The sequence below is a fragment of the Terrapene carolina genome, unplaced genomic scaffold (assembly GCF_002925995.2).
Source record: "Terrapene carolina triunguis isolate 2854851 unplaced genomic scaffold, T_m_triunguis-2.0 Scaffold148, whole genome shotgun sequence".
Taxonomy (NCBI): Eukaryota; Metazoa; Chordata; order Testudines; family Emydidae; genus Terrapene; species Terrapene triunguis.
Window position 1 is genome coordinate 8,073,100 of NW_020664499.1, and position 26,293 is coordinate 8,099,392.

The following is a 26,293-nucleotide window of genomic DNA, read 5'->3' on the forward strand; positions in this document are numbered from 1 at the left end:
AATAGGGATATACTGGCCATGTACAAATTGCGGCTGGAAATGAGAAGAAGGTTTCTAACCATCAGAGGGTGAGGTTCAGGAACAGCCACCCAACAGGAGCAGTGGGGGCAAGAAACCGAACTCATTTGAGGCTGGAGCCGGATAAGTTTCTGAAGCGGATGAGATGCTGGAGTTACCTGTGATACCAGGGACTGGACACTATGCCCCAAGGGGCCCCTTCCAGCTCTGTGTCCTATATTCTAATATCCCCCAGGCTTTGCATGGAACAGCCCCATCAGTTGTATGAACACGCTTAGCTGCTCTGTCCCAAACCTGGATGCAGAGTGCTCCCTGGAAGAGGGCACAACCGGGTTTGTGTGTTGCCATGCAGAGTATGACAGGGTATGTCTTGATTGCTTCCTCATGCCTGACTGGGGAAAAGCCCAAGTGGGTGTGTGCTTGGGACTGCTGTAAGCCCGTCCGCACGGCTGAGTGCCCAGCTGTGAATCACAGGAGCAAACCCAGCCCTGTGCTGCTCACTCGCACTGTCAGTCCTCTCCCTTTCCGGCACATCCTGGCTCTGCCACCTCACATTCGGTAAGTGCTGTGAGCAATCGCAGTGGCCAAGGTGTGGTTGTGCCTTGGGGCGCTGAGAGGCCAGCTGGGAATCCCAGGTGCTTGGCAGACACTCCTGGCATGGAGCTACTGCTTTTATAACAATGGCTACTAACTGCCAATCCCCTGAAGCGCACAGATCCTCAGCCTGAGGATTGTAACCCAGACATGATTGGGGCCCCATTGTGCCGGGCACTCTACAGTGCACTAGTCCCAGCCCCAGGAGCCTGCGATGAGGGGACGGGGAGAGGGAGGAGGTGCCATGGGAGTGGGATGCCCTCACAGTCTGTTACACACACTGGGATATTGCTGGTCCTTCAGGTTCGCCTCTCATTCCTGTTGTGTCTGTAACTCCCCATCAGCCTGCCCCTCCCAAGAAGCCCTAAAACCACCAGGTGATGTCCAGGCTGGGACCAGCACCCAAGGGCAGTGGGGTGGGGAGGCCTGCGATTCTAAGCCCTCCTCATAGTCATGTAGCAGCTTCCCCCAAATGGCCTTTGGGCTGGGGTTTCTCAGCCCTGGGGTAGGAAGGAGAGTGAGCATTGGCCCACCTCTTTCTGGTTCAACACAAAGAGGGGCTTACACCCTCAGAGAAGCTACTGCACCCTCCCACTGCTTCAGGTCAGGGGTGTCATACCTGGCCCAGGCATCGCTCAGGGCACATTGGTGAGAAAATGCAGTTGTGAGTGAATGAGAGCAGCAGAGAACAGAGAGCAGCTCTTTGGCCCTGTGCCCGGCCCCTCCCCAATACCCTCAGTATTCCCCTCCTGCCTAGAGAGGACATTGGCAGGGCCCTGTCAGCACCAGGACCTGCAGCTCCCTGTTTGGTGAGAGCACAGGGACTGACGGCACTGCAGGACGAGTACAAACAGCTGGGCCCTGCCCAGGGCAGCCCATGCAGGGGGGTGGGAAGCATACCACACCCTCCGGGGGGTGCTCACTTAGCAGGGAGGTCCATCAGAAGCTCCTGCTGTCAAACAAGGAGTGGACAGGACCTGCACCCACCCCACTCCTACAGGGTCCTCCTGAGCAGGCTGCTCAGTGACCAAGCACCCACCAGCAGGCAGCAGATGAAGGCGGTGGGGTGTAGGAAGGAAGAGCACAGAGGGGCAGGCCAGGAAAGGTCTCCAAAGGGTGGGTGAAGGGGTGGTATTTCAGGGATTCGGGGCATACAGCTTCCCATGCCTGTCACTGATCAGAACCCAGAGCAGGGGCTTCGTGAACAACATCAGCTCCCATATGATGGCCAGTGACTCCTCTGGGCATGGGGCTGAGCTTGTCAGTGCAGGTCACCATGACAAAAACCACCAGGACAAATTGACCCACTGGTCAGCAGCCTCGGCTGAAGGGCTAGGGTTGGATAGGCCATGGGGGAATGAACTCTTCTCTCCCGCAGGCCATAGGGGACAGGGGAAAGCGTGGGGACACTTGCCTGTCAGCACAGGACTCAGACAAGCACCTGGATATCTGGAGTCAGGCACAAGTACTAATGGCCAGTGGATTGGTATGGAGAGAGTCAAGCAACCATATTGATTCAGTCTGTCCATCCAGCTGTCCAATCAGCCTGTCGCTTGCTCCTCACCGTGGAATCTGGCTATTGTGTATCCCAGCGAATCAGAGGAGCTGCCTGCCGTGGGGACTGAGCTCTGTGGGGGCACGGTACAGTAGCAGGAGTCTTACCCTTTCTGGAAGTATTTCTTCCCATTGCCTCTGTAGAACACAAAGCCTCCGATGGTCAGCATGGCTACCAGCACCACCACTGTCAGCACGGCTGCAACAACCACGCTGCTTCCAGCTGTCGAGAGCCAGAGAGAGGGATCAGGGCAGGGGCTGTTCCCTTCACCAGGGCTAGGTGACTCAGGGGTTTGGTTTGGGGAATTCAGTCACCTATCCCAGCCCATCCCCTGGTGAGCAGGGCAGGGCCAGACTGTCCATTGTTTTCCAGGGCTTTGGCCAATCTAAACAGCTCCTGAAAGGAGCATGTTGCCCAGCCTATCAGACATCACAGTCAGGACATTGCTACTGCCTGCAGCCCAGCTGTTTCCTCCAGCAGGTCCATCCCAAGCCCTGCCCTCCTGGCCCTAGTGAGCGTTGTACCTGATGCAATCTCCGAGAGCTTCCGCTCGCAGTAGGGCGCAGCCCAGCCGGGCTCACAGTGGCATTCCCGCTTGTGATTGCAGACCTGAAATCCAATCCGGCAGGGTTAGGGACCAGGCAGCAACTCTGACCTTCTGACCGTGCTTTACAAGGGGAGGGTTTGGGCTCAATCCTGCAGCCTCTACCCAGGTCACACTCCCATCGGCTTCAGCAGCAGTTTGGCTTTACTGAGCAGGCAGCAGGATTGGGCACCTTGTAACTGCTGCACATTTGCTCTGGCCTCAGGATCACGACTGGTGAATTATCATTACCACACAGATACTGACAGCAAGAGTCTGTTCTCCTGAAGCAGAGTATGAGTGACTCGCGCTGGCATCACCCGGGAATCAGCCCAGACAGTGCCTGTCTGTCTGACATGCAACAGCGTGTGATGCTGCTGTGTCCCATTTGTTGCACTCAGCACCAGCGTCTGGAACAGCCTAACTGCCCCATCTCAGCACCTGTGAACAGCTCACAGATGTCCCACTCGGGCAGCACCTCCCACAATCACAGCTGCTGGAGGAGAGGAAGTTCTGCTGAACTCACTGGCAGAAAATGTTCCCTCCCAACTTGGGCCAAATTGCTCCCAGAACCAAAGTGCCCAGCGACAGGCAGGGCACAAGGCCATGGGAATGTGGCCTGATCTGTTCCTTCAGGGTGGACATGCTGAGAAAAGCAAAGTGCTGCGGGAGCTCTCTCGGGGACGAGGGCCCTGTTACCACACAGTGACCACACAGCCCAGCCGTGGGTGGCCTGTGACCATGTGCTCTGAGGGAGGCAATGCTGTGATAGTGCGACATGAAAAGAGACATCATGACTGGTGTAGACAGACATAGCAAATGGACCCTGTGGGTCTTGGGAACATGCCGGGTTGCTGGCTGAAAGGCTGCATTTGCCAGCAGATCACAGGAGCAGACATCAGCACCGAGGTACTGCAGACTAAGGGCGGGACGTGCGGTGCTGCAGGACGGGGAGAGCTGCTCTAACATCAGACGCAGAATGGGGTGTGGACAGATAGAAAGGAAGGTCTGTGAAGCATCAAGAACCCATGTGAGATGATCCCAGGGGTCCAGCAGTGCATGGCAGTGGCACAGAGTACGTTCATGTCTGCTGTGTGCGCTCACAGACACATGGGGTGTCTGGGCGAAGCCCTGTCAGGAACAATACTTAGCATCTTTCACCCACACACCTCCCAGCACTCTACAACACAATCAGTGCTCCGATGTTACAGCTGGGGGATCTGAGGCACAGTCGCTCCTGTACAGTCAGAGGACACCCAGGGGATCGTGGCCACACCAGCACCTCTGTGTGATGCCGTGCCCTTTCCATGGCCCGAACCTACCCCATGACCGTTGCACTTTGCAGAGCAGTTTTTGGCACCGTAAATCAGGAGGTCCTGGCAGCGCCCGGCATAGCAGACCTGGAATGAGAAGGTATAATGCTTTTAGCACCGTGTATACGGCATCACCCATCCTGCACTCACAGCCACACGTCAGCCTCAGCACAGACAGCAACTCAGCAGCTATGTTACCTCCTTGCTGCTGACCTTTCCCCCCTCTCCAGCAGGTCCCATGGCAAACCCATCCTTCCCCAGCACCCGCAAAGCAAAGCATACGTCACCAGCCCAGCGGACAAGAATAGCGGCAGTGGGCGCAGGGTGCTCACCATTTCCTCCCCACACTTGGTGCCCGTTGGCACCAGCACAAGATTCGCCACCATGTCACTTTCTTCCTTGACAGTGATAGCTACTTTGCAGGTCACCCTCCCGAGAGACAGGGAGTAGACACCACCCCCTCCAATGGGGTTCCTGTTCCCACTCAGGCAATGCAGCGTGCCACACTTAACGTCTCTGCAGGAAAAGTAAACGGCAGGAGTGAGCGTGCTTGGGTCTCATCTCACCTTAGCTTTGGCACGGCCCCAAAGCCTCACACCCCACAGCCTGTGCCAATGTGGGACAACTCCTCTGCCTTTGCCTGGAGGGTGGGCTCAGTGCTAGCAAAAGGTCCTGGCTCAGCAGCCCTTGCAGATGTCTGGGCCCAGCATAGCGCCCCCACCCACCTAGGGGCCTCAGCTCTGACCTGCAGGAAACCATCTCTAGGGGGAGAGGGGAGCTCAGTGTCTGACCAGTTGTGAGGGCAGGGGTGTGAGCAGGCCCAGCTCAGCAGTTTTTGGACAGACATCACCAATTCCTGTTGCACACACCACCAAAGAGCCGCCTAACAGTTCAGGTCAGCACTGATGCATCGCACTGGGGCTGGCCCCCTAGTAGTGAAGGGCTCCTCCCTCCCTCTCTCCTTCTGGACCCCACACACTTGGCCAGGTTCCATGGCCGGATGCTGGGAGCCAGTAGGGCAGCTCCAAGCTGTGCAGCTTGCACTACACTGCCAGGATCCCAGCAGGAATTACTGTAAAATGTCCATGTCAGAGACCAGCAGGGGCCCAGAGTAACATCACTGCCTGAAGCCTGAGCTCTGTGGGGATATCAAAGTAATCTGCCTCCACTGACCCCTGAAACTGACTAACCTTCTCCTCCCAAAAAAAGAGCACAGAGTTGCAGAGAATGGATTCTTCAAAGAAATCTGAAGATTTACATAGATACCTCGCTAAGAAGGGTGTTTCCAGCTTGCAGCATGGAGAGACATCTCAGATTCCAAGTGAATACTTGGCAGCCAAGCCAAAAAACAAATGGCCACCAAACTGGACATTCTGGAGATGATCTCTTGAGTTTGAGGCCATGAGAGAGGACCAAGAGTCTAGCAGTAAAGAAGGAAGTTACTGATTTGGAAGAGAAAGTCACTGTGCTAGAGACTGGCCTCAGAGAGACAGAGCTGCATGGCACGGATGGAGCAGAGAGAGAGGGAAAGATGCAGCTTAAACGTCATGATTCAGAAAACAGAGGGAAACGGAACACAAGAATTAAGGGACTGCCTGAAAACACTGAAGGAGGAAATCCAATCTGGCATGTAAAAACAGTGATTGAGGAATTGTTAAATCTGAGCTCTCTGAGAGAGGTGCCAGTGGAGAGAGCACATAGAGTGCTGCTCCTCCCCTCCGCCCCTCCAGCTAGGCCTTCTAATAGACCCAGAGACCTAACTGTGAAATTTCATGGTTATCATCAGAAAAATTTAATTAACAAAAAAGCCAGAGAGCATTCAGAACTCATACTCAAAGGCTACAAGCTGCAATTTTCCACAATCTCTCTGCCCTAACTTAAAAAAAGAGGAGTTGGGGGAAATTACATCAGGACTCAGAAGGGCAGAAATCCACGACAACTGGGGAATCCCAGTCATACTCTCTTTCACCTTGCTATGTCTACACTACAGACCTTACAGGGGCAGGGTGCTGCACACAGGCAGCAACATGAAGTGGGAGGGCAAGGAAGAAGAGAAGAATGGCTAGTCCTACAAGAAGAGGAGAAGAGTCAATGGAGATAGCTAGAGATTGGAGCTCCAGGAGGATACAGGATGACTCGCAGAAGCCTCTGCTACAGGCAGTAGCGTAGCTAGGGGGGAAGCGGCTGCTCCCCCACTGAGCACAAGTGGCGCCTTGTCAATTTCTTGGCGCCTTTTTACTCACCCAGGGGAGCGATAAAAAAAAAAGGCACCACCCGCTGCGGCGCTTTTATTTTACTCACCCAGTGGCGCTCCGGGTCTTCGGTGGCAGGACCTTCACTCGCTGCGGGTCTTGGGCGGCATTTCGGCGGCGGGACCTTTAGTGCCGCCGAAGACACCCGGAGCGAGTGAAGGGCCCACTGCCAAATACCAGGAGCGCTGCCGGGTGAGTAAAAGCGCCGCAGCGGGTGGTGCCTTTTTTTTATTGCTGCCCCTGTTCCCTCCACCTGGCTACGCCTCTGTCCACAGGACCAGCTCACAGTGACTCTGCCCCCTCTCCACAGAGATCCTCTCCCCAATGGGACCAGTTCACAATGACTCCACCTTCGCCCCACAGAGATCCCCTCCCCCTCAGGACTGGCTCACAATGACAATGCCTCCTCCCAGTGGAGATTCCCTATTGCTCCGGACCAGCTCTCAATGACTCCAGTCCCACGCACAGACTCACACACCCTTGGCACTGGGTGCTTCAGTTCCTTACTTTGGGCTGCAGGGCCTTTTCCCGTTCTCTGTCAGGCAATGCAGGTTCTTCTGGCGGCCATTGTGCTCAAAGCAGATATCAGGGGCCACCTGAGCCTCTGCAGGGACACAGAGAAGAGCTGACACTGGAGTTTCACAAAGGCAAGCTAACCTGAGCCTGTGTGAGCAGCAACACACGTCATGGGGTGACACCTCTTCCCACCTTTCCCCCCCACACCAGGCATGTCGAAAACTTCCTCCACCACCCTCTTCCTTTGGCAGGTGACTCTGGGGCTCCCCAGTTCCCTCCACTCCACTGGGCACCTCCTAACCCACATCACCCTTCTGTCAGGAACTAGTGATAAAATAATGCCTGTCCCTAGTGCCTTCCATCCAAGATCTCAAAGCTCTTCATAAACATTAAGGCAAATACTTTCAGAAGCAGCCATAGAATCCGGGAGCCTCCGATCTCAGGTGCCTGACTTAAGGTACTTTGAAGCCCCCAAACTTAGTGGCCAGCGTGATTGATTTAGCATCACCAATCCCTCCTGTCCTGCACACAGTGAAGTGGGGAAACTGAGTCACAGAGAGGCCAAGGCCAAACTAGTCAGGCCTGGGCCCATCTGTAGCTTCCTAAACTAGTGGCCTAAAGTTCAGAGTGCAAGCCACTGCCCTCGACTTTGTTGGGTTACAGCAACTAGCCTGCCAAGTACCATGCACACTACTGGGATGAGTGGGTGCATGTCCCATGAGAGCATTGAAGGAGACCTGGGCCCCCAGTCTATGTGCTGCAGCCTCAGCAATGGATGCACACAGAACTGCACTGGCACGAGCTCGCCTTGTGAGCATGGAGCTGAAGGAGCGCATGCAAAGAGCCATGTTACCTGCGCCCCAGAGCGTGCGGCAGTGCTCGCTGTGCGAGGGGCACACCCCGTTGTAACAGTAGCCATTCCCATACTGGCACGGCACACCATTCTCTTGGAAGACGTCCTCCGGGCACTCCGCTGAGAGGCCAGTGCAGTGCTCGGGCAGATCACAGCTGTTCTTACTGGCACGACACAACACACCAGCAGCCTTCACCTTAGCAAACACAAACACAGTCCCCAAGGAACGGGGGGGAGGGAGGGCAGAAGGTGTCAGTGAGTGCCCATCAGTCAGGTTGCACCCTAGCCTTCCACATTCCCTGGCTGGCTTGCTGATCTGGCAGAGTGGGAAGGGCTGATCCTGGTCCCACTGAAGTCAAGGCCAGTTGGAGCTCTGGTATAGACTTCAGTGTAGGGTCTGACCCATAGTCAGGGAACTACCTGGGGTTGGAACATGACTTTGGGGAGTTGTGCTAAGCCCTACCCTGCAGTCTTCAACATCAGGTGGTCATGGGTGAATACTGCTGGCACCAGGAAAGTGAAAACACATCCTTAGCATGTGAGCTGGGCCTGGAGACATTCAACCACTTGTAATGTGACCCTTCCTCAGTGACTCACACCCAACCTGTTCGCCTTAACAATTTGTACAATGTTATCCGGAAGCAACTGAGTTCAACTACCTTTTCTTAACCACAGCTGTTAAGGCCAGACAGGACCATTATGATCATCTAGTGTGACTTCCTGAATAACAGGAGTGGCCACCAGTGATTCCTGTTTCAGAACCATATCTTGTGGTTCAGCTAGAGGATGTCTCGTACTAAGACATTCTGTACTGATTTTAAAGACTACAAATGATGGAGCATCTACCACGTTCCTACATCAGCTGTTCCAATGGTTAATTACCCTCCCATCTGACTTTAAAACTGTTAAAAACTGAGCTTTATGTCTAGTCTGAATTTGTCTTTAGCTTCAGCTTCCAGTCACTGGATCTCATTCTGCCTTTGTCTGCTAAACTAAAGATCCCTCTGCAAAAGTCTTCTCCCCATGTAGTTACTAATAGACTGTGATCAAGTCACTTCTTAACCTTTTCTTGGGTAAATTAAATAAATTGAGCTTCCTAAGTCTTTCCTTGGCCGGCAAGTTTTCCAGAACTCAAATCATTGTTGCGGCTCTTTTCTGAACCCCTTTCAATTTTTCAATACCCTTTCTGAAGTGTGGACATCAGAACTGGACGCAGGATACATTCATGCCATATGCAGAGATAACACCATCTCCTTGCTACTGCTCAATATTCCCCTGCTTATACAGCCAATGATCACATTCGCCCCCTTAGGATATGTCTACACAGTAGGTGTGATTTCCAGCCCAGGCAGACATATGCATGCTAGCTCTGCTCAAGCTAGTGCGCTAAAAACAGAATTGTGGCTCCGGCAGCACAGGTGGTGGCTCAGGCTAGAAGCCAGAGTATGTACCCCTGGGGTCAGACGGGATTGTACCCTGGTGGCTAGCCAGAGCTGCTGCCTGGTCACACAGCTATTTTTAGCACGTGAGCTCATCTCATTCCCACTTGGGCTGGGAATTATACCTCCCCAGGCCCTGTGCAGACATACCCCTAAGTACAGCATCACACTGACAGCTCATGTTCAGCTGGTTCCTATCATGACTCTAAGTCCCTTTTTTAGCCCTTGCTTTCCAAAAAGCAGCCCCCCAGGCTGTAAGTGTAGCCTACATTCAGTCAGTCAGTCAGTTTTTAATCCATTTAATTAGGGCTACAATGCTATTGACTGGCAGCCTTTGGGACCCCTGGGACAAAGACCTTGACTCAGAGAGCTGTATGGTTGCTTTGGTGTAGCCAGGAGTTATCTGAGAAGCCAGACATGTTTGTGCACATCTGTGAGCATCCCAGTGGCTTCATAGCTTTCTACCCGATAACCTGGCAGTAGCACGTGCGTGTCGGGCTTACTTAAACTCTTACCTTGATATGCTGACCATAAAGCCAGGAAATATCACGTTCATGCACCCATGTGCTGGGAACTTTAGCAGGGCTGGGGAATTGGCCTCGTTTCATTTCTTTGGGCCCTTTTCCCCAGTTGTCAATCAGCCAGACTCCCCCAAGGCAGCTCCTAGCAGACGTCGTCTGGAGACTGATTTTACCTTACACTGTTGGCAGCATTCTCCCTGAGCACATTCTGCTCCGTCACTTAGCTGGCAGGTGGTGGCATTGCAGCAGGGATCCCTGCATTCCTAACAACAAACACAACACACGTGGGTTGGGGAGCGGATACACTGGGGATGGGAGCAGTGAGTCACCTGGAGAACCTCCTAAAATCAGCAACCCTTTGAACATCACCAAGGGGGGCTCCTGCAAAAGGGCTATGTACGTCTCCTGTTGTGTGGCACCACTGGGGGACGTAGCCAGAAATGGCACTATTTTCTCCTGTGAGTACACTGTGAAGTTACATGTATGGCACATTCCTACCCACACAGGAATCTGTTACTAGCTTCTGACTACGGACATAGTTATTATAATCATCCTTAGCTCTTCTATAGCATGCTTTATCTATGGGTCCCAAAGCACTATACAATGAAGGGGAAGTATTGTTATCCCCATGTTACAGAAAAGATGTCAGAATAGCAGGCCAGCACCCTCCCAGGAAGACACAGCCAGTAACAGGGCGGGAGCAGCTGGGAATAGATAAACAGCAGGATAACATCCTTCTGTGAGCACCAGGAGAACAAAACATCTGCCTATTGATCCTTGGATGATTCTGTGCTGCTATATCCCTCTGGCTGACTTTCAGGTCAGGGATGAGAAAAACTGTGCTTTGCAGACTGGCTGCCCTGGAGTGATTTGCTTAATTGACTAGTTCAAAAATCTAAATCCAAACCTGGACACAAGATTACAAACTAAACACCATGGGAAGGTGTGAAAAGCCACTTCTTCTATACTGCTAGAGAGGGCAGGGCTCCGGCAGCATAGAGGGTATATTGCCAAACCCTCTGCCCACTGGACGGAAAGGGTGCATTAAGAAGGATGTGAGTCACAGGAGAGAGATTTCAGAGTGGTACTGTGTTAATCTGTATCAGCAGAAAGAACGAGGAGTACCTGTGGCAGTTTAGAGACTAACAAACTCCTCGTTCTTTTTACAGGAGAGAGAGAGAGAGAAGACAAGCGTGGCCTGGAGAGGTTTCTGCAGTCACTGCTCCTTGATCAAATTCCTGGCATTAATCAGAAAGATACCAAAGATCTGCAGAAGATTTGGGCAGCTGCTGAAAACAGGCAGCTGAGGAGGAAGTGCTAGAGGGAACTTCTCCCTTATCTACCAGAGTGTGCAGCAAGGGTTCTTACCACAGAGCCTCTGAACTGGTGGGAATGGACAGAATACAGAGTCATTCTGAATAATTGTTTTTATTAACATGGGAAAAAATGTACAGGAGGGGTTGGCCTGAGACTGGCTGAAGGCAACTCTAAGCGTTAATGCCGCAACTCCTGACAATGATCTGTGACTGACTGTGCTAAAATTCACGAACCTTGGGGCATTTCTGCACATTTTATAAATATCCAGCACCCACCCAAATGCACATGAATAGCAAATAATAAGAGCCCACAAACAACAGCAACCAAAACTCGGCACTTCTACTTGTGAAGAGATTAAGGAACCAGTTTATTGGACCAATTCTAGTTCCATACAGAAAGCAGATCTGTGCTTTAAAGGGGACCCGCAAAGGAAAAGAAAGTGGATATGTACCCTTCATGGCTTCCTGGGGCTGGAACTCACATTTTCTGTACCAAATTAACGATATGCAGTTAAATCCATGCAATGCCTTGTAGGTTATACTGGTATGAAATGCCTTATACCAGTATCGCTTTTTCTTGGTTATGGAAATAAACGATTCTGCTGTAATGGTGTAATGAGGCAGAGTGGCCTCATTCCGAGACAGAGGGGGGTTAACTCACCCTGCTGGGCTCAGCTAACCGTGCACCACCCCCTTCGCAGGAAGTGCAGGGGTGGAACAGGCAGTATAAGAGTAGGGTCCTGCAGCTCAGCTGGAGCCAGACCAGGGAAAGAGCCAGAAGTCCTTCCCAGGGAGCTGAACTGCCAGCGGAGCCCATGATAGGCTGTGGTGGGCGACAACTCTCTGGAGCCAGTTTGGAGAGAAGGCAAACCACTGTCCCGGGAGACTGAGAAACCCGAAGAGGGAGTGGAGAGTAAGCTGCTCGGCATGGGAGCTGGGAACCAGCTCCTAGCAGCTGCGGCACTGCCCCACCAGACACTGGTAGGAAGAAGCCCAGGGAAATGAGACATGGGTCCTGTTGTGTCACCAGGAGGCGAGGCAGTGACCCCATGTTTCCCTGCCAACCCCGCGACAGGACCACCTGTTGCTTCTAGGGCCCTGGACTGGGACCTGGTGGAGCAGGGTGAACCTGGGTCCCGCTAACTCCAGCCCTGCACTCGGGGCTGGTTGAGCGCTAGCCCTTAGGCCAGGAGGCCTGAGTTATAGACTGTTTGCCTGCTCAGTCCTCATCCAGGAGGTCTGGCCTATTACTTGCTCTGTTGCCCAGCCGCCAGCCAGTATACATGACAGACCAACCCAGCGTGCACGCTGATTCCCTGATGCCCCTGAAGGGGGCGCCCTGGCCCTGAGATGCAGTAAGCATAGAAATGGGAATAAGTGAGACTGCTACATGCACCTTCATACCACCTGTAATGGGGTGTTCACCCCACACCTGAGTGGAAGGGGTAAATGGAGGCCAGATGTCCCTCCCTCTCACCCTCTCCAGTCATTTGAGGGTGAGGGATTTTCATGCCAAAATAAAACCCAACAAAATGCTGGCCCTAACCCAGCACTGGCAGATCCTTCCTTGCCTGGCCTCTGCCTGTGTGTCCGAACCCTTCCTCTACTCTCTGTCATCTGCTCTGGTCAGACTGTGAGCTGTTTGGGACAGGGACTGTCCCTCACTAGGTGTATGCACAGTGCCTGGCACAGTGAGACTCTGATCTTGGTTGAGGCCTTCAGGCACTTCTATAATATATATAGTAAGAATCATATGCTCCATGTCACCCAGAAAGTCCTCAAACACAACTAGGGAAGCCAGATTTGCCATGTGTGAAGCTGAAACAAGCAGAAGAAACCACTGTTTATTTAAAAAAAAATAAAATAAAATAAAAAAAAAAGCCAGCTTCTCTGGCCCTCTGTATCCAGCACAAAGAAGCAAAACACAAACTCAAGATGCAAAACATCTTTCACAAGTCACTTTTAAGCAGAAATATGTGCAACACCGAGTGAAGAACACAGGAAGGAAGCGTTATTCATCAGGCAACTACAGCAGCAGGGCTCTGGAAATCTCCTTGCAGCATCAAAAACAGCTCACTGACTCTGGTCAGCTCATATGCAGTGGCAGGGCATATGGGTTCCAAATCAAATCCACAGTTCTGCTGCCACGCTTCCCTTCCCTTATTTAAAATCTCCCAGTGGGAGTCAACATACCTTGGATGTCCCACAATCACACTGCTCCCCTCGCTCTATAAACTGGTTTCCACAGACAGGCACCCCGTACAGCTCATCAGCCTTGGGGATATTCAGTAAGCAGCTAGTCCGGGGATCACTTAGAAACTTCTGCAGGTCACTTACACTGCAGCTACTGAAGTACTTTGGGTAAATCATGCTGGAGGGAAAGAAAAACAGGCATTATGGCAAACTGCACTTTCTGGGTAAAAGCTCCATTTTTACCAGCACTACCTGAACAACACCATCCACCCCTTCACATCTAAAACATCTGTGAGTCTAACCTTCCAAAAAACAAAGCTGAAGAAGAAAACGTCTATGAGGACTCAATCTGCTCTCACTAAAGTCCATAAGAGTGCTACCATTGATTTCAATGGAAGTGAGTACCTTAACTATTGGGGCACCAGCCTGATGTGTTCAATCCGAGCTCAATATGTACACTGGACAGTAATGCCCGACGCCCATGGCCATTCTCTTTGTGTTCTCCTTACCCAACACTAGCTGCCATAACGCATCCTCCATCGGTCTTTGGGGCCAAGCAGCTGCAGCCATCAACATCTTCATCATGAGACATTCCCAGGTTGTGTCCCATCTCATGAGCCACAGTTGAGGCAGCTCCTATAGGATTCAAACTGTGGTCCTATGCAACAACAAGAAGGGTGCAGGCTAGTGGATACCAAATGCTTCAGTCCTATCTTTCTTAGGGTTTCTACCATGCCCATCACCACAGTTTCTTGCCTGGTTCAATGTCAAGATAAATGTAGGCTGCTAGGTAAGAGATTGAAGGCCAGGGCCTCCATAGTAGCATTCTCTGACATGCTTGCAAGTGCAGGGCCAGTTAGACAGGCAGAACTGCAGGGTCTCAATGCATGGATGAGATGGTGGTGTAGGGAGAAGGGATTTAGATTTATTAGGAACTGGGGAGCCTTTTGGGAAAGGAGGAGACTATACAGGAAGGGTGGGCTCCACCTAAACCAAAACGGAACCAGACTGCTGGCAGGTAAAATTAAAAAGGTCATAAAGGAGTTTGTAAACTAAAGCCTAGGGGAAAACTAACAAGTGTGGAGGAGCACACAGTTCAGATAGATCCTCCCCTAAGAGATGTCTCTATTAAAAGGAAATCTCTATATCCTAGTAAAGAGGAAAGGATAGAAGTTTATAAAGTACAGATAGAAGCTGAAGAGAAACAGTCAAATGAAAAAAGTCCCATTCAATTACATCACATGAAGGCAGACAACTAAATATTGACAAATTTTATAAGTGCTTCTATACAAATGTTAGAAGTCTAAATACTAGAATGAGTGAACTTGAGTGCCTGGTATTAAATGAGGATATTGATACAACAGGCATCACATAAACTTGGTGGACTGATGATAATCAATGGGACATGATAATAACAGGGTATAAAATATACAGGAATTACAGAGGTCATGCTCGTGGGGAAGAGGCACTCTATGTAACAGAAAGTATAGAGTCAAATATAGTAAATATCTTAAATGAATCAGACTGTACCATAGACACTCTATGGATAGAAATTCCATGTTTGAATAATAAGACTATAGCAGTAGGAATATACTATCGATCACCTGACCAGGATGGTGACGGTGATTTTGAAATGCTCAGCGAGATCAGAGAGGCTACAAAATAGAAAACTCAATAATAAAGGAGGATTTGAACTATCCGCATACTGACTGGGGTACGTCACCTCAGGACGGAAAACAAATAAAATTTCTAGACACCATTAATGTAGGTGAATAGCTAGTAGCTAGCCCTTGAACCCACAAGGGGAGAGGCAATTCTTGATTTAGTCCTAAGTGGTGCACAGGGTCTGGTCCAAGAGGTGAATATAGGTGAACTGCTCAGTCATAGCGACCATAATGTAATTAAATTTAACATCCTTGTGGGAGAGGAATACCAAAGAAGCCCCCACCACAGAAGCATTTAACTTCAAAAAGGGGAACTACACAAAAATGAGGAAGCTAGTTAAATGGAAATTAAAAGGAACAGTCACAAGAGTGAAATATCTGCAAACTACATGGAAATTTTTTTTAAAACACCATAATAGAGGCACAAATTAAATGTGTACCACAAAAAAAAAAATATTGTAAGAGGACCAAAAAATGGCACTATTGCTAAACAACAGAGTAAAAGAGGCAGTTAGAGTTAAAAAGGCATCCTTTAAAAATCAGAAGTCAAATCCTACTAAGAAAAATTGAAAGGAACATAAACAAGTCAAGTATAAAAGTATAATTAGACAGGCTAAAAAAGAATCTGAAGAGCATCTAGCAAAAGACACAAAAACTAACAGCAAATTTTTTTTTAAGTACATCAGAAGCTGGAAGCCTGCCAAAAAATCAGTGGGGCCACTAGACAATCAAGGTGCTGAAGGAGCACTCAAGAAAGACAAGGCCATTGTGGAGAAGCTAAATGAATTCTTTGCATCAGTCCTCAATGCAGAGGATGTGAGGGAGATTTCCACACTTGAGCCATTCTTCTTAGGTGATAAATCTGAGGAACTGTCCCTGATTGAGGTGTTAGTAGAGAAGGTTTTGGAATAAACCGATAATTAAACAGTAATAAGTCCCCATAACCAAGTGGGATTCATCCAAGAGTTCTGAAGGAACTCAAATATGAAATTGCAGAACTACTAACTGTGGTATGCAGCCTATCGCTTAAATCAGGTTCTGTACCAGATGACTGGAAGATAGATAATGTGATGCAAACTTTTTTGAAATGCTCCAGAAGCGATCTTGGCAATTACAGGCGGGTAAGCCTAACTTCAGTACCAGGAAAACTGGTTGAAACTATAGTACAGAACAGATTTATCAGACACATAGACGAACACAATTTGTTGGGGAAGAGTCAACGTGACTTTTATAAAAGGAAATCATGCCTCATCAATGTACTAGAATTCTTTAAAGGGGTCAACCAATATTTGGACAAGGGGGATCCAGTGGATATAGTGCACTTAGACTTTCAGAAAGCCCTTAACAAGATCTCTCAACAAAGGCTCCTAAGAAAAGTAAGCAGTCATGGGATAAGAGGGAAGGTTCTCTCATTGATGAGTAACTAGTTAAAAGACAAGAAACAAGGGTGGGAATAAATGGTCAGTTTTCAAAATGGAGAGAAGTAATTAGTAGTGTCCCCCAGGGATCTGTATTGGGACCAGTGCTGTCCAACATATTCATAAATGATCTGGAAAAAGAGGTAAACAGCAAGGTGGCACAGTTTCCATGTGATACAAAATTAATCAAGATACTGAAGTCCAAAGCAGACTGCAAAGAGTTCCAAAGGGATCTTACAAAACTGGGTGACTGAGCAACAAAATGGCAGATGAAATTCAGTGTTGATAAATGCAAAGTAATGTACATTGGAAAACATAATCCCAACGATACATAAAAAAGTATGGGGTGTAAATCAGCTGTTACCACTCTAGTGAGAAATCTTGGAGTCATTGCAGATAGTTCTTTGAAAACAGCCGCTCAATGTGCAGCGACAGTCAAAAAAGCTAGCAGAATGTTATGAACCATTAGGAAAGGGGTAGATAATAAAACAGTAAATATCAAAATGCCACTATATAAATCCATGATATGACCATGTCTTGAATACTGCATGCAATTCTGGTTACCCCATCTCAAAAAAGATCTGTTAGAAATGGTACAAAGAAGGGGAACAAAAATGATTGGTGGTATGGAACAGCTTCCACATGAGGAGAGATCAAAAAGACTGGGACCGTTCAGCTTAGAAAAGAGCTGACTTAGGGGGGCTATTATAGAGGGCTATAAAATCATGAATGATGTGAAGAAAATGAATAAGATAGTTTTATTTACCCCTTCACATAGTACAAGAACCATGGTCACCTAATGATATTAATAGGATATCAAACAAACAGAAGGATGTACTTCTTCACACAACGCACAGTCAACTTGTGGAACTCGTTGCCATGGGATGATGTGAAGGCCAAAGTATAATTGGGTTAAAAAAAGAATTAGGTACGTTCATGGAGGATAGGTCCAACAATAGCTATAAGCCAAGATGGTCCGTGACGCAACCTCATGCTCTGGGTGTCCCTAAGCGTCTGACTGCCAGAAGATGGGACTAGATGACAGGGGATGGTTAACTCGGTAATTGCCCTGTTCTGTTCACTCCCTCTGAAGCATCTGGTAGCAGCCGCTGTCAGAAGACAAGATACTGGGGTACATGGACGATTCATCTGACCCAATATGGCCATTCTTATGTTTCCTCTGAAATCAAGCTCCACAGCTGCCCTAATTGGCTAGAAAACCAGAAGTCAACTACTACAATTCCAGTAAATACAGAAAACAACAGCGTGGACCCAAATGGAGATTTAATAACAATTTAAGTTCCTGAGGGCTCACTTCTTGGGCTGAGAAGCTTGGGTGGGGATAGAGAATGGGTGAAGGGGAACATTCAAAGAGTCTGATTTTTTTTATATATAGATCAAGTCCCAGGCAGCTAAAAGGGAAAGGAGCAGAGGGAAGGTCTTGTGTCACTGTAGCAGCTTTGGGAGTGCAGCTGGGCTCTTTCCATGTGTTTGAAACATTTGTAAAAGGAGTTTTAACATTGTACATTCCACCCCAGAGAAAGCTCCAGGCTACTCAGGAGCCACTCACCTGCCATACATCTCTGTCCGTGTCCATGGTGGGTACCTGCAGCACCCCCAGGGTCAAGTCTGGTCAAACCAATCGAAGTTGCTCACAGGCAGCTGACTGTGGCCCTAAGTGTTCAGGTCACAGATCACAATGGATTGTGCCATTTGAGCAGGATTTGGCCTTTCTGATCTCCCTGAGCCAGCACAGAGAGGCCTACAGCTGGATAGAGCTGGAGATAGCCCCTCCCTGGCTGCATGAGCATGTGTCACTCATAACCAGAAAGGCAAAGCACAGAGAGTCTTCAGTTTGATGGGGAGATATGAAGATCATGGGGAGACATGAAGCCAACAGTAGAGATCAGCCAGAAGCAGAGGGTGATTTCTCTGCCACCAGGCCCTGGCGATCCCCCAGCTCTGGGATCTCACTTCTGTCCCTCTTCTATTGTTTAGAATGGAAACAGTTATAAAGCCTCACCTGATTTACTCCTCCTGAGTCCCTGGTGCACATTGCATATTTCTTGGCCAGCCCCACCGTCGTGCCTTGGAAGTCTATGCCTCTGCAGGAAGGCAAAACACTCATAAAAGGACAAACATCATCCACAATTAGTATTGTGGCCTCATGCAGCATTGCCACATCCATGGGCAGTGGCACAGCACACTAGTGTTGGTGCGGTGTCCCCCAGACACAGTGCACCACATCAACTATAGCCCTGTCTACATACCACTCCCCACATATCCCAGCTAGCCGAACTCCCCCTAGCCACCCCAGGCGTCCCCCTAGCCACCCCAGTGCCCTCCAGGCTCTCCCTAGCTACACTAGCAACCCCACAGCTACACCAGCAGCTCCCAGCAAACCAGGACCCCCACCAGCAGCATCTCCTTTTACACCAAAAATTTGCAAGAGATCTAAATCCTCCTGCTCTGAGGCATGACCAAGACTTAATTGATGGAGGTCAGGAAGGCATGTCACTTGTGGGCAGGTTATCCCAGAACTGGCCACTTCATGGTTCTTGCCCCGCCCTCTGAAGCAGCTAGCACCAGCCCTGTCAGATGCCTGCACTGCTCTCTCTGACCAGTCCTACCACGCTAGCACTACCACACAGAGTTCAGAGTGATAAAGTCTAAGGCCAGAAGGGGCCACCCAGTCTGACTTTCTGGATCACAGGCCATCAATACCACCCAGCATCCGCATGCTAAACCCAGCAACTGACATTAGAACACATCTGGGTATTCCTACTGCATCAGATACTGTAAGTACCTCAGCCCCGCGTTGGGCTCCCCGGGCGCCCCGTGCCCGCAGTCAGCAGCTTTGGTTCATGTTGCGAGCAGTGTAATGGCAGCGCTTACGTGATCAGTTGGGCATTGTCATGCTTCTTCTTCTGTAACAGTTCAGTCTCTCGCCAATGAAGAAAATTGTCCAGTGTGGTGTCTGGGTTTGGACTCACAGTGATCTTGTCTTTGTAACTCCAGACTTCCAGGCCTATCAAGGCCACACGGATATTGAGAGTCTGATAAAGCTGCAGTAGAAAGAGAGACTGTATTAGAGCTGGACTGCAGGAGACAGAATCCCTCCACACAAAGATGGCACTTGGCAGCACTCAGGACGGGGGCTTGGTGCCTGAGCCTTGTGCCCCTCTGGGAGAGGGACAAGTCATAGCTTTTACTCAGAATGCAATTCCGATCCCATAGACTCTAGCGCTACTTCCCCCACAAGCCAGGCTCTGCCTGTGGATCCCTATCAGAGGGACCCATCACATTTGAGAGCAGCTTTTAACACCCCGGTGGTTTTCACCATTCTTGTTTGGCCTGCAGCTCTGGGCCACAAGATTTGGCAATCCCGAAAGCAACGGGAAGGGCACTTGTGCTGCTCTGAGGAGAACTGAACCCTCCCAGACTAGTTTAGGGCTAGACAATGGCATGACATGCAGTAGTAGCGGGCACCCAGCAGCAGCCCCACTAGGGCCTGAGCCTTAGGCCAGCCTTTGTGAAATCAGTGGGTTTTCATATATGCTTAAAGGTAATCACATCCTTATGGGCTCTCCTGGATCGGGGCCAGAGTGCTCAGGACCCTGCTGGATCAGGCCCTGAGTCTGTAAGTGCCATTTCTCCCGTTCTGTACTCCGCCCAGCATGCTGCTTACACACTGCAAACAACTGTATCTCAAAAGTACCCTCCGCAAACACTACTATACAGAGAATGTGTTAATAAATTGTCCATCTGGTTGGTTGCCTAGCAGGATTGAGATGGGCCCTGTACTTTGCACAGGAAGACATTCCAGTCAGCCCCAGTTTCTATTCTTATATAGGCTGAAAACTGGAGTAATGGTCTTTTGTCCCTTAAACAAGAAAGTGACCTCGTATTTTGACTCGTGTGTGTAACAAGAGTTCATTGTTGCAAGCAAACAATGGGACACGTTCTGCTAGCCTTACTACATGGGAGTTGGTGGGTACGGTCTTAGCAGTTCTGGGAGCTTTGCCTGAGCAAGAATCGCAGGACGGGACCCCATTCTCACTGCAGCCTGGGGATACCTCATTGTTACCTTGTCAACGTGATTCACAATTTCCTTCATGCGATTCTGAATCGTCCGTATGTCTTTGGATTTCTTGTACTAAGGGAAGAAACAGAGATTTCCAATTAAGCTGCTGTAATGAATGCTCAACCGTATGATTGTTCAGCCTGTGTGTGTGCCACATGTAAAACACTTTATTTAAGCTCACAACAGCCATTCCTGGCAGGGTATTAAAGGATCCTATAGTGAACACTTCCAGTGTATCTCTCTAGGGGGAATGCTATGTAAGCTAAGTTCTCAAATATTGTGATGTGAACAAACCCACAATGGGGGTCAGCGCAGATCCAAGCAGCTATGCCCTAGGTGGTGTATTGTTGTAGCAACATGGACCTGAGTGGAAGCCAGATGCATTTTGCTTTCACACACTCACAGAAGCCGACAAACGAAATGCAGAGATTGAAAAAGAGCGCCTGGCAAGCGTATGTGAGAACTTTTACAGCTACCTGTGTGGACTGGATTCATTTACACTGATAACAGATCATAAACCACTTATAACGCTCATCAATGGAAAAGATCAAGCACTTGGATCAAGACCACTGAGACATGAAAGTCTATTGCTAATGTTAATGCAATTTAACTCAATTGCTAAATATGTTCCTGGGAAAAATCTGGTAGTAGCAGATACTCTGTCACATATCCCAGCATCACCCTCAACTACCCGTTAGCCCAAAGATGATGTAAAGGTATATGTGGATGCTGTAGACACATACGGACCAGTGCCGGAAAAGAGACTACACCAGTTTGAGCAACCTTGAGAGACATGCAACTTCAAGATCTAAATTACATTAGGGCCAGCTGGTCCAAGTATCTAAAGGACACTAAGGAAGTGACAAGAGACTACTTATGCTGTGCGTGGACAACTAAGCGAGTCAAATGGACTCATGATTGTGACAGAATATACTCAGGTGTTCACACTCTACATACTATTGTAATAATCTTAGTATAAAGTATGCCTTGTGAAGTATCATTTGAAAACTCATAATTTGCTGGTCATTATTGTCCTGGTAAAATATGTGTGGAAACATTGTATATGAAGTTATAAGATTCCACTATATGGTGTTATTAACACATGTTCCAAACAGGTCTGTCTGAAACAAAGGAATGGGTGCTCTGCTTACTTTGCATTTAAGCCATAAACAGAGTCATCAAGCAGGAAGGAAAACAAAAGAAGCTCAAACAGGTGAGAAAAAAGCAGCAGGGAACATTCTTCCACCCAGACTTTTTGTCTCTTGGTACCAGCTAGAAATGTTTTTCAAGAAGGGGACTGAAACTATAAAAAGGAAGGACAAACACCTAAGGCACCCTTCTCTCTCTCTCTCTCTGCCCATTGATTCACTGCATCTGAAGAGACAAAAGAAGCAGCTGATGGACTAGGGGAGGAGTTCTGACCTAAGAAGTTTTGTCAGTAAGACTGCTGAAAACATGTGGTGAGAAAACTTTGCTTTGAATTTTACATAGTTTGTTAAGTTAGGCACCAGTTGCTTTTTATCTTTATTTTTCTTGTAACCATTTCTGACTTTTATGCCTCATTACTTGTACACACTTCAAATATAATTAGTTCGATTTAGGGTGACCAGATGTCCCGATTTTATAGGGACAGTCCCGATTTTGGGGTCTTTTTCTTATAGGCTTCTATTATCCCCCATCCCCGTCCCGATTTTTCACACTTGCTGTCTGGTCACCCTAAATCGAACTCTTTGCAGTTAATCAACTTGTTTTATTGTTTCATCTAATGCAGTGTGTTTAAATCAAAGTGTCTGAATAACTACTGGAAATAATAAGTTGGCATATAATTCCTTTTAAAGAAATAACGGACGTAATATAAGAAATGGTTACTTACTGTAATTGTGGTTCTTCGAGATGTGATGCAGACGGGTATTCCAGGTAGGTGTGTACATACCCCATATGCCGGAGCTGGAGACTTTTGCCTAGCAGTACCCGTAGAAGGGTGGAGCTCACGTCTTGTGTCTGTCGCTCCTTCCCTGGCTATGAGGCACTGCCATCACAACCCCCCTCAATTCCTTCACACCAAACGTCCAGGGAAAGACCTCAATGCAGAGGGGACGGAGCGTGGGTTGTGGAATACATGTCTGCATCACATCTCAAAGAACCACAGTTACAGTAAATAACTGTTTCTTCTTCTTTGAGCAGATGCAAACGTGTATTCCAAGTAGGTGAATCACAAGCAGTACTCCCTGTAGGAGGTGGGGCTTGGAATATATCAGAGTAAGTATCGCAGGATTGCTCTGACATTAGTGTGTTCAGGAAGATGCAGTGATCGCATAATTATAATGGTCTGCAAATGTGTATGGACGATCATGTGGCTGCTCTGCAAATGTCTAATATGAAAATGTCATTAAGGAACACTACCAACACTGCCTGTGGTCTCGTCGAATGAGCTCATATCTGCTGAGGAGGCGTTGCTGATACTATCTCATACGTAGTCCTGATACAAAATGTCACGCATCTAGAGATGGCCAGTGCAGAGCCCACTTGTCCTTTCACACGGTCCACATATGACAAGAACAGGCAAGGCGAAGTATAGAATGGTTCAGTTCTGTTCAGGTAAAAGGCTAGACACCATTTAATGTCTAACATATGGAGGCACTGCTCCTCCGGGAAGCAATGTGGATTAGGGAAGAACACAGGCAAATATACAGCCTGGTTTAAATGAAACTAGGAGACCACTTTGGATAAGAACTTCGGGTGTGGTCGGAGCATTACCTTGTCCCTGGAGAACTGCATGTAAAGGGGCTCCGCCATCAGGGCATTCAATTCATCCACCCTCCTGGCAGAGGTAATGGCTATCAAGACCGCAGTTTTCTGAGACAGGAGGGGCAGAGGACAGGATACAAAAGGCTCAAATGGAGACGTCCTCAGAGCTGCTAAAGCCACAGGGGGACTGCGTCTCGGACTGGAGAAAACTTGTCACCATAAAACTGGAAAGAAATGATTTCCCTTGGATGCGGGGATAAAATGCTGATATTGCTGCCAAGTGCACTCTCAGGGAACTGAGTGCCAAGCCTGATTTCTAAAGGTGTGGCAAGTACTCTAAGATGTCCTGGATGGAAGGCCCCGCCAGATGGGTCCTGCAGACCGAGGACCACACAGAAAACCTCTTCCACTTCGCTAAGTAGGCCATCCTAGTGGAAGACTTCCTGCTGATAAGTAGGACCTGCTGGACAGCCTTTGAGCAATGCTCTTCCTCCTCATTCAGGCATGCAGCAGCCACACCTTAAGGTGCAGGGAGCTGATCGCCAGATGCAGGGTGAGGCCACGGCCCTGTGTGAGGAGGTCAGGGTGGAGAGGAAGCAGCATGGGAGGCTGGACGGACAGAGCGAGGACGTCTAAGAACCAGCACCGTCTCGGCCACGCTGGAGCGATCAGGATGAGTCTGGCTCAATCCTCCTTGAGCTTGGTGATGACCTGAGGAACAATTGGAATAGGAGGGAAGGCGTGTAATGGAAGGTGCCAGAGAGATAGCCCAGGCTGAGTCCCCACTGAGAGCAGAATAGACGACACTTCCTGTTTTCTCTCATTGCAAATAGATCAATCGTGGGGATGCCCTACACTGTGAAAACATTCCAAATGATACTCGCCTTCAGGGATCATTCGTGATTCAGGGAGAAGATCCTGCTGAGATGATCAGCAAGACGGTTCTACGCCCCATGTATATGGACAGCTACTAGGGTGATGTCCTCTTTGATGCAGAACTGCCACAGGTTGATCACCTCTAGGCAGAGTGACCTGGAGTGGGCTCCCCCTTGTTTCTTCACATAGTACATCGCGGTGGTATTTTCGGTGAGCATGTGAACCACTGAATGCCTGATACGGTTCCAGAAAGCATGACATGAGTTGTGGATGGCCTGCAGCTCCAACACATCTATATGGAGTGAGACTTCCTGTTCCGACCACAGGCCCTGCACCCTCAATGAATCCAGATGCATCCCCTAACCCAGAAGAGAAGTGTTGGTAACCACTGACTTGGTTGGAGAGGGCCAAGAGAAGGGGACTCCTTGGAACACATTGCGCAGGGACTTCCACCAGCGCAAGGACTCCAGGATTGGTGGAGGAAGGTGACTCAACCTGTCCAAAGAATGCAGGGCAGGACAGTAAACCAGCCTGAGCCACATCTGAAGAGGGAGAAGGTGCAACCTGGTGAACTGGACCACCTGGGTGCAAGTGAACATGTGGCCCAACAGGCTCGGACACACGCAGACCATCACGGAAGGCTGAGGTTGCAGACTGAAGCTGTCGGTCAGCAGGAATGCCCTCGATTTTGTGGAATCTAACAGGGCCCCAATTAATTCTATTTGTTGACTGGGAGCCAAGGTTGACTTCACAGTATTTAAAATGAGTCCCATGAGATCGAGTATGCGCAGAGTGGTGTCGCTGTGGACGAGAACCTCCTCTCTGGAGCGCCCTTCAGCATCCAGTCATTGAAGTTGGAGAAGATGTGGATTTCCTTCCTCCTGAGGTATGCCAGGACCACCACCATGCACTTAGTGAAGACTTGAGGGGCAGAAGAGAAGCCAAAACTGAGAACTGTGTACTGAAAATGGCATTCTTCTACCATGAAACGAAGAAACTTCCTGTGACTTGGTAGAATGGCCACATGAAAAAAAGCGTTCTGCAGGGAGAATAGAGAGAGTGACCATGCGTAACCTCACGTATTTGATGAATTTGTTGAGCCCGTGAAGGCCTGGTGTTCTCATGAAACTTTCTCCACCGCTCCTAAAGTTAGCAGAGAGCTGACCTGCCCGGTGAGCAGTGTCTTGTGTGAGGGGAAGTGGGGTGGGGGTTGTGGAGAGGAACTGGATGATGTAGCCCAATCTGACAGTGTCTAGGACCCAGCTGTCGGAGGTGATCGAAACCCAGGCATTGTGGGAGTCATTGGCCGGAGTCAAAATGGGCACTTAGCAGGTGCCAAAGGAGGGCAAACAGACTGGCCAAGCTCCAAGTTCAAGTGCTTCCTCTTGTGAGACCGGTCTCTCTTTCTGGGATGGTCTTGCTGTCTCGGGGGGAAGGGCTGTGCCAAAGGATGCTGCAGCCTATACTGCTGTTGTTGCTGTGCCCCATAGTTAGGGCCCTACCAAATTCATGGCCATGAAAAACATGTCACGGACCGTGAAATCTGGTCTTTTGTGTGATTTTACCCTATACTATTCAGATTTCAGAGGGGAGATCAGCGTTTCTCAAATTGGGGGTCCTGACCCAAAAGGGAGCTGCAGAGGGGGGTCGCAAGGTTATTTTAGGGGGTCGTGGTGTTGCCACCTTTACTTCTGCACTGCCTTCAGAGCTGGGTGGCCGGAGAGTGGCAGCTGTTGGCCAGGTGTCCAGCTCTGAAGGCAGCACCCCTGTCATAACTATCAAGGGAAGGGTAACAGCTCTCCTGTGTACAGTACTATAAAATCCCTCCTGGCCAGAGACTCCAAAATCCTTTTACCTGTAAAGGGTTAAGAAGCTCAGGTAACCTGGCTGACACCTGACCCAAAGGACCAATAAGGGGACAAGATACTTTCAAATCTTGGGGGGGGGGGGAAGGCTTTTGTTGTGCTCTTTGTTTTAAGGGGTTGTTCGCTCTTGGGACTGAGAGGGACCAGACATCAATCCAGGTTCTCCCCATCTTTCTAAACAAGTCTCTCCTATTTCAAACTTGTAAGTAAAAAGCCAGGCAAGGCGACTTAGTTTTACTTTGTTTTCTCAACTTGTAAATGTACCTTTTACTAGAATGTTTATCTTTGTTTGCTGTACTTTGAACCTAAGACAGAGGGGGGTCCTCTGAGCTCTTTAAGTTTGATTACCCTGTAAAGTTATTTTCCATACTGATTTTACAGAGATGATTTTTACCTTTTTCTTTAATTAACAGCCTTCTTTTTAAGAACCTGATTAATTTCTCCTTGTTTTAAGATCCAAGGGGGTTTGGATCTGTATTCACCAG

The 26,293-nt window shown here is 49.1% G+C and overlaps 1 protein-coding gene across 1 annotated transcript in view; it reads right to left on the reverse strand.

Annotated features, from left to right (window-relative positions):
- The window catches only part of LOC113406898 (disintegrin and metalloproteinase domain-containing protein 8-like), an 84,882-nt gene that overhangs the window by 13,403 nt on the left and 45,186 nt on the right, over window positions 1-26,293 (reverse strand). Inside the window, exons 8-19 of the mRNA XM_029912014.1 lie at window positions 20,323-20,391; window positions 19,131-19,300; window positions 18,259-18,340; window positions 13,663-13,811; window positions 13,154-13,331; window positions 9,818-9,907; window positions 7,685-7,880; window positions 6,823-6,919; window positions 4,396-4,579; window positions 4,073-4,150; window positions 2,692-2,776; window positions 2,275-2,389 (exon numbers count right to left, since the gene is read on the reverse strand). Coding sequence (XP_029767874.1) covers window positions 2,275-2,389; window positions 2,692-2,776; window positions 4,073-4,150; window positions 4,396-4,579; window positions 6,823-6,919; window positions 7,685-7,880; window positions 9,818-9,907; window positions 13,154-13,331; window positions 13,663-13,811; window positions 18,259-18,340; window positions 19,131-19,300; window positions 20,323-20,391 — 1,493 coding nt within the window. The remainder of the gene's footprint in view (window positions 1-2,274; window positions 2,390-2,691; window positions 2,777-4,072; window positions 4,151-4,395; window positions 4,580-6,822; window positions 6,920-7,684; window positions 7,881-9,817; window positions 9,908-13,153; window positions 13,332-13,662; window positions 13,812-18,258; window positions 18,341-19,130; window positions 19,301-20,322; window positions 20,392-26,293) is intronic.